Source organism: Neolamprologus brichardi, chromosome 6 (assembly GCF_056152115.1).
Source record: "Neolamprologus brichardi isolate AB-2024 chromosome 6, ASM5615211v1, whole genome shotgun sequence".
NCBI lineage: Eukaryota > Metazoa > Chordata > Actinopteri > Cichliformes > Cichlidae > Neolamprologus > Neolamprologus brichardi.
Window position 1 is genome coordinate 7,902,602 of NC_142109.1, and position 13,443 is coordinate 7,916,044.

The window sequence follows — 13,443 nt, forward strand, 5'->3', positions numbered from 1 at the left end:
ATCATAAGATTGTTATAGTATGCATAAGCAATCACACTTTATAGTCTGAATACACTCTACCCTTCTGCACAGTACTTGCTTTGTTTATTTAATTTTTCTTGTGCATATTATTTTTCTATTTTTGTTTATTTAAGTTATGTATTGGTGTGAAAGGAGCCCGCATAACCACTGTGTTTTCCAGCATATATGGCAATAAACGTCTTGATGATAGATAGATAGATAGATAGATAGATAGATAGATAGATAGATAGATAGATAGATAGATAGATAGATAGATAGATAGATAGATAGATAGATAGATAGATAGATAGATAGATAGATAGATAGATAGATAGATAGATAGAGAGATAGATAGATAGATAGATTGGTTTCCAGGTGTCATCACAATGCATGGTATTCAATGCCTTTTGTTCTAGGACAAATTAAGGCAGCAAATATTCACACGTGACAAGCAGGAAGGAGAAACACTGAGCCAGTGTTTTAGTTTTTCAGACAGACACTGATACTCACAGAAACTGTGAGTAGAATAGCTTGAGCAGATACTAAACCTGTGCTGCCTTTTGTCATTGAGAGAGGATCTGATTTGTTAGCATTACAGCCAAATAATAATAGAAATTGTCCACGCACACGCACGCACACACACACACACGCAAACATTTTTTTTCCCCATGACGCTGCCTTGCTGTTCTGTTATTCTCCCATCAGCTTTTATAGGCATTATCTAGATTTGATTCCTCCCCAGGACCTGCACTGATTGTTCCCTATTTGCAAAAGTGACAGCGCAAAGACGCTTTGCCTCGAAAAAATTGATTTAGAACGCTAAATCAAACCCACCAATTAATTATGAAAGAGAGAGAGAGAGAGAGAGAGAGAGAGAGAGAGAGAGAGAGAGAGAGAGAGAGAGTGAGTGAGAGAGCGGCCCAGCAATTAATTATGCAAGTGGCAGGGAGCGAGAGAGAGAGAGAGAGAGCATTTAGAGAAAAATAAATGGACAGTAGTTAAGCTCAGTTTATTGTAAGAGAGACTTCCAGGCACAAATACAGCATAAGAAACTCCAGAGTGGACACAAGCAGCAAAACCCGAGCTGAAATGTCAGTTTGTCAATAAAGAGAAAATGATCTGAATGGTCTGGAGACTTTATTCAACATTTTAATGACTACAACATCAAATCGTTGATCAAGCAAACTGTTTATTTAATATATGTCCAAAGCAGCAATGTTGTGTTCAGCTTTGTGATCATAAATGAAAACAGTTGCCAGTTTTAGTCTGAAATGTCCGCACCTAACCACAAAAGCCCACAAAAAGCAGCAATAAACTGATAATGTTTCCACAGATTTTCAGGCGCTCAATCTGAATTGTTTCAAACATAGCTGAATAAGAGCCAGCATATGGCCCAACTTACTTATAATATGGTGTATTATGGTATAAGGTGCATCATACCAATAATACACTGTCATAAAAACAAGCATATATGCGTAAAATATTGTGTCTTGTGTCCGTCACTGTAAACTGGAAAACTCATAGTAGTAGCAAGATAAACTTACACCAGCTTAAACACGTTCTAGTAAACTTTTCTTTATTTTTAAAGTGATTTTTTTCTATTTTTCTTGTTTCAGTGTGTCCATCTGATGTCACTTTGGGTGGGGTGTGGGATAACAGTGAAGCATCAAAGTGCCCTCTGTCATGCTATGAAGGGTATTACACAAGCTGCGATAGACTGTGTGAAGTAAAGATGGAGAAAGAGGATTAAAAACAAAGATGTTGGATTCACGTCACAGATGGCTGCTGATGTTCTCAGAAATTATAAAGACCTAAACTTAAATTTATTTGTATTAAAATTTCATATGATGTCATCAGTGCATAATAAGCCTGCTCACTGTAAAACGTCTTTCTTTAAATTCAAAGCAGCACACTTTTTTATGACCTAAACTCAATGCTTGTTGAGCTTAAGTAACATATAGTGTAACTTCCTTTTCAGTCACTGGAATAAATCTATAAAATGTGTGTTTGTTCAGGATCTTTCTTTGTGCTTTATTCATTTAACTTGTGCCTTTAGCTTGATATTTAAATTCAAATTTAATCCAGTCCAAAGGTGCTTCACTGGCACGACAGTTTATCAAAGCTATGTTGCCAAAACATAAAAAAATTTAATGAAGTTTCGCAAGAATAAAAATAAATAAATAAATCAAAATAATGCAACAATCGACACATCTATTAATGAATTAACTTTATTTCAATTTAACTAAATAATATAGATTATATGCATGTGTCCAGATCATTCTCTGTTGATATATTATTTAACAGTTACATCTTTAATGAACTTAAGATTCAACAATCACAAAAAAGCTGTCTACCACACCGCCTCAGTCATCTTTCCCCAAATACGACTTTAGGTGGCGCTGTTGACCACAGTGGGACAACAGACACAACCAAGCAGAAAAAATTGCTCTTTGCGCCTGACATGGACGGTGACATGAAGCGTTCATACTGAGAGAGAAGAGTGTTTTAATAAGCTGCAGAGAAACGTGACCTAGCTACAACTGTGAAACTAAAAGTACATCCTGAGTAACTATAGAGTTTCAAAACATTGATTGTATTAACGTGTTTGAGAGAACTGGCTTTTTAAAGATGATTAACAGCAGGGATAAATCTGTCAATACTGTCAGTAACAAAAATAAGAACTGATTCATAAAAATACTTCTTTAAAACTAATCTTCAAATACCCCTTTATTAAAAAATATACAATACACATTTCACAGTATATGTATATGCAGTTAACTGACTAGATTTAGTTTAACATGGAGACATTTAAAAACTAAGCAGCCAGAAACAACACTTATATAACAACACACAGTCGGTACATTGACTAGATTTATAATAAAGTATTATTAATCCTCTTCCTGGTCCCCATCTTCCTCCCCATCCTCATCCCCTCTGGAATCAGGGACCCACAATCCAGAGTCAATACACCTCTTCAGGTGGTATTTTCCTTCCTATAGACAGAGAAACATGGTGACAACAGTTTGAGACAACAAGAAAACACACAGAGAAACTTTCTGATCAGGCCGCTTTTAATGACTATAAATTATTTTAGGCCGACACACACACACACCTCAGGGTCCAGCTTGCTCATAGCGTCTTGCAGCATCTGAATGTTCTTCTCATCAAAGCTCCTCTTTACCTCCTATGAGACAATAAATTCATCACTCTTCTCCTTTTATATTAATATGAATTTGCTTTCTTGAACAGAAGGAAATGTTAGCATAACTTCTTTGAAGCACATATGTAAACCTGCTAGTGTTTACCACACACACACGTCTGACAGGTGGAGTCCACTCTGCTGACCTTTATTCTACCGACTCACCTGATTATCCAAATGGCAACACGATCACTTGCACAAACTACACAATTATCAAAGTAACAACTAACAAGGCTTTTCTTTTTTATGGCATGAAATGAGAGGGACTTTTAATGACCTTTCAGTCTTTGAAAAGAAACCTTGGCTGTGAAACACAACGTCAGTGAAGCTAAAGTAAAGGTGCATAAACGATCCATCCAATGAGAACGCCGGAACAATACATGCAAGTTAAGATTACCAACCAAGTCCCCCCCGAATAACATTGTATAATGTTGTGTGAGTTCAAAGTAGAATCACTTATCAAGGTTAGGTTTAATGCTAAAGTCCGTTTGATTTAAAAAGAACAAAAAACAAAACGAGTAAGAGAAGAATATTCCAACAACAGGACTGTAATTATCTATAAAAAACATAAACTGCATGGATAATTAGGCCTTTACTTTACGACTACAACAGGGTTAGCATGTGTCAAGTGTAGCATGAAGGAGGAGGAGCTTGTCTTTGTTGTGTGAATGTGTTAAATTTTAAGTAGTTAAGGAGAAGCTATATTCTCTAAATATATCTACGTTTAAGAAGACTGCATCGTTCATCCTTCAAAAGCTTGTTATTTCTTCCTCCACTTCCTAGCCACTCCTCACTGGATAATTACAGCTTCTCTGAGCTAATTTGTAGTTTTGACTTTTCTGGGCTTTTAGCTTCACCTGATATACCAAAACAAAGCGTCTGAGCTGCTGTGTACAGTGAGGAAACTTTAACAATGTTTAAAAGTTGAGGCAATTTCACAACGAGACAGTGAGGTGTTTGGCTGCAGTGTGCGATTGCATAAAATGTTGCAGAAGCTTACAGTGTGTGTAGGAACCTTTGACTTTCTAAACACGCCCCATGAATTATTCTGAAAAACAAAGAGAGTGTGCTACAAACTCTGGGATACTAAAACTGAGAGGAAGGAAAGAGACTGGGGCGGGAAGTTTGTCTCCTAACAAGATAAAACGGAAACTGTTCTACTGGAGTTCTGTATACAATCCCGCCTTTACGAGCAGTGGTAGGATGCCACAGTCGCAACAAGTTGGTTTGTGAAACTTCTTATCTCCTAAATCTTCCACCATTCAGACGTAACTGTGTTGGACAGTGAAAGTGTTTAGGAATCAGAGCAGCTCAGCCACAAAGGAATCAGCAATGCTGATCGGGTAAAGTTAGAGAGTGGGACCGCCGAGTGCTGAGGCACGCAGTGGGTAAAAGTCTGGCACTGGTTTCCACAGCCGAGCAGCTCCTGATGGTGTAATGTGCAGCTGCTCCCATACTTGTATCCATATCATGTATATCAACTTTCGTCTTCAGTTTGGTTGAGAGGTTTTTTCTTAATAAAATGATCAATAATCACTATCAATCAGCACTTCGCCCTCTGACCCAGCGTGTTATCTTCTCTTTTCACACCCAGATTTTTAAGTCATTTACTGAAATGAATAAGAGTATTCATCATACTTGTTAATGCATGAAAAACTGCTGTTCCAAAATTCTCTCCAGAGTGTGTCTGCATGTATGGCCTACCTTTGGTAGCGATTCATAGACCTCTACAGGGTCCAAACCACCTGGGCCCAGTCTCTTCTGTATTTCCTCCTCCTCCAGCTCTTTCACAGCGTTCTCCATACGAGTCTGTGCAGAACTGCGGACCCGCTCCTTTAGCATCTCCAGCTCATGCTCAAATGCATCTTGGTACGACTTATCTAGAGTCTGACATGGACACGCACGCATATGACAATGACTGAATTCTCTTGAGCATAGCGACTGCACAGTAAGGCACGTTTAAGTAGCATACCTTGATCTTTGAGAAGAACTGTCTGAAGCAGCCTCTTGGGTCAACTTTCAGCGCCCGAGCCAAATCCAAGATGAACTGCATGACGATGGCTTGGTGGGCCACCTGCTCCATCAGGGCGTGTTTCTGCAAGCATATTGAGAGTTTTGAAGGCTCTACCTGCCTGAATTTCAACCTCAACACGCACTCACACGCTCCCCACTGCACTCACCTCATCTATCTCGTACTCGATACAGATGACAACAAGGTAATTAGCAGTCTCTTCGCACACCAGGTACGGGTGGTCTGACAGATACTGCTGACTGTCGTCCCAGCGCCGCAGCATCCCTGGAAGATGCCATCGTATTGAGCATTATGCTGAGCACAAGCACATCTCCAGAAGTTATATGATTGAAAAAAGAATGGAAATAGAGATCAGCTTCAATATTTTTAGATCTTACAAAATGAGATCTTGGACTTCTTTTCATTGCTTTGTCAGTTCTCTGGAAAATTTCTTTTCTCTTTCCCCTTTATTTTAGCCAGCTTCCTTTTGAATAGCTGCTCTCATAAACATAGCAGCTGGTTATTTCTTCTGCTCACAGCCACTATTGTGATCTTAATAAACAGTATTGGGATATCCGCTGCCACTGACATCAGGAGCAAGAGTATGAAAAATGTTCAGAGCAGTGTAAAGCCTGAGCTTTTTTCCTATGCTAACTTCATTGTTTGAAACTTTGTCCATGCTTATTATGAATACCCACTACAGTAACAGTGTATACTGTGTATAACAGTGTGTATAAGGACTTACAAAGCAAACACTTTGTAAGTCCTTTGCTTTCAGTTACTGAAATACTGGCTCCAGTTGCGAAATCACTGCTGTTCTTGGTACTCAAGTCATCCCTTTTTTAGAAATATTTGACTGCTTACACAACCCATTTTAAGGGGAACTCCATTAAGTCTGTGACAACAATAATAATTATTAACATTAATATGGGCTGATAAGATAAGTCTTAAAAACGAGAGCTTCTAAGATAAGAAAAGGGGAATCTTTTTAAGAAAGTGTGTGGACACACTAAATTTTACTCTTTATCCGTTTCTATGTGACGCAGTTAAAAACATACACCCTCCTTCTCCATGACCCCTCCCCAGTTTGTTTCGTTTCAGAAGAACTCTGGCACACAAAAGCTGAAGGCATTTAATCACCAGGCAATCTGAGCGAGTGGAAGTCCCTTCAGGATATATTTTACTGGGTGTTGTTCTGTTAATGCCACTCCAAGCATAATTTTACAAACAGGAAATCCATACTTAAAAAAATTTAATTGGTTATATCCTGTTAGTAAACTGCAAGTAAAAGCTGTGTCGGTTTAGAGCAGGTCACATCCGGCTCTCTGTGATCTTAAGTGGGCCAGACCAGTAAACCATCCCCTTTCTGTCACTGTAAAGAAGCTCACTCATTCAGTGTTTCTTATGAACATGCACCTTATGAACATGGAGCATAGGGGGGAAACACAACAAACACAACCTGCTCACTTACCAAAGTGTTTGATTTCTTTCCCATACTTCCCCAGAAAGTTATTGTGGTTCTCCACCTTTTCCTCCCCAGTTTCCTCCTTTGATAAAGGCTTAACGTTGAGCACACTCTGCAAAGTAAGATAAGACAACATGTAAATCAGGAAACTGAAAAGTTGACAAATCCTGCGGCCCAGATGGCCTGCGTTACCTTGCTGAAACCATCCTTGCTGATAGTGTCTACATTCCAGGGCAGCTTCTTCTCTTCTTTTCGGTGTTCTTCTAGCAATTTCTCAAATGACTTCTCATCCTGTTTCAGTTTCTTTATTTCTTTCTGGACTTTTTTCAGCTCAGCCTCCCTCTCCTTATCCTCACCTCCTTCCCTCATTCTTTCTTCTAGGTATGCAAGTCGTCCCTGGGCTTCCTCTAATAGCCTCCTGCATTCTGCAAAGCTGGTTTCCAGGTCCTCCCCTCTCTGCTGAAATGCTACCATTTTCTCCAGCCGGCTCTGTTGTGGAGGTCCCGAGTGGACGGGAGCAAAGAGACAAAAGTAAAATAAACATGAGGCAGAGACCGAGCTGAAAGCATAAGTGATTCAAAAGTGAAACAGGGACACCAAGACAAGAGCTATATGGACACTGTGTAGGGAGAAAACATACAAGAAGTATATTTAAATAAGAAGTATCCTGTTTAAATGTGTCAAATTTAATGTTGGCCCACTGTGAGTGTATGTATCCCAGAGAGACACGCCTTTAAACGCTCAATTTCTGGCAGTTTTTTTTACTATACTTTACGAGACTGTTTGTTATCAAAGACAAATGATATCCTAATATGGTCATCTCAGGCATGTAGGTTTGGCAGTGAGACCATAAGCCCCACCCACCTGCTATTTAAACCTTCTGCTTTTAATGGGGCAGCCAATCAGATGAAATCTGACTTTAAAGCAAGGAAGTGGACGCAGTGAGGTGCTGTTTATGGTCAATGAGAATTTTTTTAATCTATGAATCATGTCAAGCTAGTCCTCCAAAGTCTAAGAATAAAAAGCTGAAGCTGAAAAAGAGCTTTGCAGGCCCACTTTAAAGTGGCATAGTAGGAAAAACGTACAAATGCAGTTCCCTGCATCAGGTACTGCTTTTCTGTAGTTTTAAAGAATTTTAATGAATTTAACAACTACAGAAAAAATCAATACCTGATGTAGGACAAAGATCTCAAAAAGCGACACATACATAGTCTATCAAAGGTCAATAAGTTTAAGTTGCCTCACAATATTTTCTCTGAGCCACAAAACAGAAAGACTGAGCTGTGTTATAATAGATTATAGATTATATTATTCTTGACCACTTCTGGTAGTGAAGTGGTCAAGAATAATATCTGGTACTTCTGGTAGCGCAGGACTGCATTTAAAAAGAAGAGCAAACGAGCATGTTTGTATGCTCTTTGACTGACCGCTGCCAAAAAGAATCTCATTGAGATGACACGGCCGTGCTTTGGTTGCTACAGTTTTGGCTTTGACACGTTTCTTTTTAGTATATCTAACGTGATATCTGTAGTGGTTGTGTGTATGCACTGATGATTTGTTGGTTGACCGTTATGTTAAAGGTACTGTGTGCTAATAACAGGCTCAAAAGAACAGTGCAAAAAGTGCTGGGCTACTACTCTTTTCTTTATGTTTTGCTTCCAGGGGCCAGAGTTTCTTGTCCTTTTTAAAAGTGGTCTTGAGGAATAGCTCTTCAGGATTTCTTAAAGGTTTAAAGGATTTTCTTAGGACACTAACTGCTTTTTCACTCATTTGCAGTTCAGCTATCGGCTTCATTTTTCACCACGACACTGATCTCAAAAACACTGCCAGTGCAGTAAAAGCATACCTGAATAGAACAAAGGCACAGATTCAGACTTTTGCTCAACACTGCACATAGAAACAGCTGGATATATTTATAGCATCACATTATTTTGTTTTATTTCTCCCTGTGTGAACCTACAGTTAAGAGTTGTCATTGTGTCGAAGGTGGTGCTCTTCAACCAAGCTTTATCACCATGGTAACTCGCGTCCAACAGAACATAATATCTATGGAAACCTGTTGAGTGGTACTTTAGTACAAGGTCGTACTGCAGCCCAAACTTTACAGATGAACTGCATGTGCTTGGGTTTTTTTTTTTGGCAGCGTAAGCAGTCACATTAAAAATAAACAGCAGCACAGAGTGCACTGACTGCTGAAATGTTCTATTTACAGAAGCTGTGTTGCCATTTTTTTCTTTACACATCTCATGTGTTTCCATGACATGTTCCTTCCTGATTGAAAAAGGCATCACATGATTGGCTCAGCTTACGCAGAAGAATGAAATCTACAGTGTGACCAACAAGGTGACAAATAACCACAATCATGAGACCTCAGAGCTTGTTTCACAGCCCTTTGGCCTCTTTTAGTTTTAAATGTGTTTGCAGTGCAAACGGGAAAACAGGGTCATGAATTCCAACTGGAGTCTGAGTTCAACCGGGGTTTTGTGGCAGCTGTTGAAATAAAATCAAAACAGTCTCTGAACAAATTCTTGCCTTGACTTTTGGGAGCTTTATTGACACTGTGTAAGTGCATGAGTGAGTTTACATGATGTGGTCACATTTATACAATCGCACAGTTCAAATAATCTAACTGGAATTTTCTTCTCCACAGTTAACATTTCAAACACAGTGGTGTTCACTGGACTTTCCCGTTATCCTCGAAAGTTTTTATGTTTCAAACTGTAAAGTGTTTTAAAAAAAACAAACAGGTGACACAATAGGCAACAGAAGCCAGGGAAATACTGAAATGCAAGTTTCTCTAGAACCTTTCACTTCCTATGGTAACAATGAGATAAGCTTATCAGAGCCAGTTTCCACAGACAGACACAGTCTGACCAACAGCATCACTGTAGCAAACGTACTTTAAACTTACTTACACAAACTCCTTTTTTACCTTCTAACTAATGTCATTTAGATTAATTTTCTTCTCAAAATCCTGGCATGCGTTTCAAACTTAAAATGAAAATCAGAGAAGTAAAACTGCTGTCGAACATATTAAACGTGTGACATCTCTTCAGTGTACAATACACATTTTAGATGAGCATACTTTTAATGCATTTACCATTAAAGAGATGAAGACTCTCAGCGTGCATTAGAAAGCTCTGGAAAAGCTCATCAAGCAGAGTGTAGGAGGGGACTGAAAGCTCCAGGAAAGCCTATTATTATTTTGGAGATCAAGAGCAGATCTTTACACGCTACCTCAGCTACGTCTACTCTGCACCTGCTTATTTGTTGCGGGCTGACATTTAACAGTAGAACAATCTTATCAGAGGTGATCTAAAATGAAAGCCATGTTAACATTTTCCTAGAAACAAAAAAAAAAGAGCAAAGGAAGCAAAAATAGCTACATGTTGCATTTCCTGTTAAATAACACTGCAGGTTTCTGTTGTATGTTTTGATCATTTAAAGTAAACTTTTAATCTCTTCTAGTGGTTCTTTTTTTGACTTTGGAAACATTTTTTTGTTGTTGTTAATTTGGCAGTGGACTTCTCTTTAAGAGCTGTCTTCCTCTTTTAGTATATATTTTTTTGCCTTCTTCCTTCAAATGCCTTGTTGTTTACCACGTTTCAGATGCTAAAGGATTTCAAGTAATTTCCCCTTTTAAAATAACCTGATGTTACCCAACAGCAAAGTATATGGAAATCCCCCAAAACTTTACAGAATTACCTCACTATCTTACACACAGCGTTGCTTTTTCTTTCTCTATCGGTGACTTATCACCGGACCGGAGGCCACCTTTAGGAAACTAAAGGCTTAAAATAAGCCTGCAGCCGAATTGCGTATGTCCGTTGTATATTTACACATAAGTAACACCGGCTGCTCAAACTGTCTACTCCCTCTCGGTTTGCTACTACAGGTTTACTAGTGGGAAGACTAACCAGGTGTAGCACTCCAAACTTCACGGCTAGCACTACTGTCACTGCTGACCCGGTGTCTCATTCCGAACAAGCTCGGCGTGTCCACGAACGGGCACGTGACATCTTCATCGTCTGACACGTAGATGTGGTCCCACACGCTGTAGTCGATGCCGCTCATGCTGTCCCACTCCTATCAGTTATACTAAGAGGCAACTTCTGTGAGCCTACACCGACAAAACATCAGCCAAGCGAGCAAAGACGGATTCCAATCTTCTTAGCGAAACAAGCTAAGAGGAGAAATCCCGTATCCAAGGACAACGCCAGGCGCTATGCAGCCACTTACGTCATCAAGAAGCGCTTGTTGAAAGTGTAGCGTTTGCTTATGGTTGGATTAAAGGGGGTGTGCTTACATTGTTATAATATATTATCTATAAACTTCAGGGCTGCGCAGGAGACCTGAACTACACATATTTATATTTTGTATATTAATGATAAATAGATGCAATGATTTATTGAAACGTGTGCAAACATACGTGGGCATACACCATATACTGTAAGGAAAAAAATGTGCTTGCAGAATTCCAGTGAGCTTGAAAGTTGACATTTAGTGTCGCCACATTTATTCCTCAACACAGCCTGAGCTCCAGGCAAGTTTTCATTGTCATTTCTATAAATAGATTTTAGGAACAGTTTTCTTGAAGCTCTTCTTTTGACACTTCGGTCAATAGTATTGGACCACACCTCTTAATCTTTGCCACCCATTCAGCACATCAGGTAGTCTTCCTTCCTATTCCACCATCAGCTCTACCAAAGTGGAAGTGTTTTTGTTAGATTTGTATTGTTGGATTGTCATTTATGCCTAGAAATATATATTTATATATGCTTAGAAGTATGTAACCATTTGTAGATTGAAAGAATGTCTCATCCTAGGAGGTCTGTAACAACTCTGTGTAACATGAAGAGGGGGGTGTGTTCACTCCTCTTCAGAGGGTTCTGGCATAGATCACACACCTAGGAGAGGTCGTATCTTCTCTTGCTGATATATGGTATAGCAAACACGTATATCTGTTTAAGTATAAGAGCCTTTTGTTCAGATGGACCGCTAGACTCCTGGCACCAGCTTTGGAGAGTCTTCACAGAGTCACATCTTGACACCCCGACACCCCCCCCCCCACACACACACACACATATTTACACAACGCACAGGCAAGGTAGTCTTTGTTTGTATGTATACATCATATGTTAATGAACCTATGTATATTCATGTAACCTCAATAAAAGAGCAGTGTTATGGGGGAGCGGATGAGAGCAACTGGGGTCAAGCGTTTGTCCAGTTCTCTCCCGTGCACAAGAAACATAAAGAACTTTGCCTACTCGTGTCTTGCTTTTGCTGTGTAGTAGAATTGTCTTGAACGTTCCAGCGAATAGGTTTAAGCTACAAACCTAACAGTTTTTAGGAACCATAGCAATTTAGCCATAAAGTGGTAGACCACAAAAAGTTACAGAGTAGGGTCACTGAATGCTGAGGCCCATAAGTAAAAGTCACCAACACTCTGCTGACACATAACTGTGGAGTTCAGATCTCTGATGTTAACATCAGCATAAAAACTGCACCAGGAGCTTTGTCGCGTGTACTTGCAAGTGTGTCTTGGTTAAATATGTAACGTTATTGGAAAATTATTTGAAATGAAATCAGCCTTCAAAAGTTCTTTGAATATTTGTTTTGTTTACAACGTTTTCTTGAAAAGACCGTTAGATCTTGTAGTCATGTAGTTTTGAACTTATTCAAGCAGTTTTGCTGAGTTTACCAAATAAAAGGATATAAAGGAAATGAAACACCATGTTGAACTTGTTTTGAAAGTTTTGCAGTTCATCATGAACTCTTGTGACCATAAAAACACAGGAGGACAGATGTTTCCTCTGGAAGTGTTTTTACATACGCAGATTTTCCCCATGGCAACTTGGAAAAAAAGCATGCTGTCAGGCTTGTTCATCGGAAGTTCTTGTTGTGCACATGACTGTGGGGATTATGCCATAAAGGAAAGGCCTGCTCTAAGCGCAGCCTCACAGGAAAGCAATGCATTCCTTCCAGTAAGAAAAGGGATTTAACTTCTGATTTTCAGAATGTCCAAGATTTCCAAATCACATTTTTTGATGAGTCAAGCTACTTTGATGATTTATTAATTTGTTACATCATAGCTATTTATAAACATCATGGAAGAATATTGTTTTGCTGAGAAAAAAATGGTTACATGTCTTACTTTTTATCCATTCATCCAGTAATTTGAATTTGAATTTGATTTTAGCTCAGTATAATAGAGATCCTATCAGGCTTGCGGGTGGCTGCTGGAGCCTATCTCAGCTATCATGGGATGAGAAGCGGGGTACACCCTGAACATGCTGCCGGTCTATCACATGGGCTAAAAGTGTACAATTTGAAAGGTCTTTAAAGAACAGCTAAACAGCCAGGCCTCACACACTGAAGTGATTCCAACAATAACAAACACAAGGGAGGGCATTAGACCAGCCTTAATTATGTTTAGCATAAGATATATATTTTAAGCGGTTTACAAGCATTACTTATTTTAATCAGCAGGGGAGAAACACTTTCTACTGGGGCTTACACAGGACTGAGACAAGTTTAATGTAAGAAGACAAGTTGGATGTTAAAGGAGGTTTGGGTGTGCTTTTTATCAATTATGATGTTCTTTCAGTGAATAAGCATGACATGATAAGAAAAACCAGGCTTAGTGCCCTCTTTTTTTTTCCTTACTCCATTCACTGGAAATTTCTTCCTGTGAGGGAAGCAGGGGGAGGAAGCACATTTACTCACTCATCCTATGTACTACTTCTGCAGCGGAGTTTCCCCTGA

At 39.2% G+C, this 13,443-nt stretch overlaps 1 protein-coding gene across 2 annotated transcripts; it reads right to left on the reverse strand.

The window, feature by feature from the left end:
- Nucleotides 1-2,709: 2,709 nt before the first annotated feature.
- On the reverse strand, nucleotides 2,710-10,878 carry cdc37 (cell division cycle 37 homolog (S. cerevisiae)). 2 transcript variants are annotated; one of them, XM_006804340.3, is made up of 8 exons: nucleotides 10,642-10,878; nucleotides 6,868-7,164; nucleotides 6,682-6,787; nucleotides 5,380-5,495; nucleotides 5,172-5,294; nucleotides 4,904-5,086; nucleotides 3,113-3,184; nucleotides 2,710-2,993 (listed from the first exon to the last, which is right to left on the reverse strand). In XM_006804340.3, exons 1-8 carry the CDS (start codon nucleotides 10,747-10,749, stop codon nucleotides 2,889-2,891), a joined length of 1,110 nt encoding a protein of 369 aa, XP_006804403.2. In that variant the 5' UTR covers nucleotides 10,750-10,878; the 3' UTR covers nucleotides 2,710-2,888. The 2 variants fall into 2 exon arrangements, with proteins under 2 accessions (XP_006804403.2, XP_006804402.2); XM_006804339.3 differs by having other exon boundaries at nucleotides 10,593-10,673.
- Nucleotides 10,879-13,443: the final 2,565 nt, after the last annotated feature.

Coding starts and splice junctions, on each gene's coding strand:
- cdc37 (XM_006804340.3), bottom strand. CDS start 10,749: ATGAGCGGCATCGACTACAGCGTGTGGGACCACATCTACGTGTCAGAC. Junction 5,295..5,379: donor TCGAGTACGAGATAGATGAG/GTGAGTGCAGTG, acceptor ATATGCTTGCAG/AAACACGCCCTGATGGAGCA. Junction 5,087..5,171: donor AGTTCTTCTCAAAGATCAAG/GTATGCTACTTA, acceptor TGTCCATGTCAG/ACTCTAGATAAGTCGTACCA.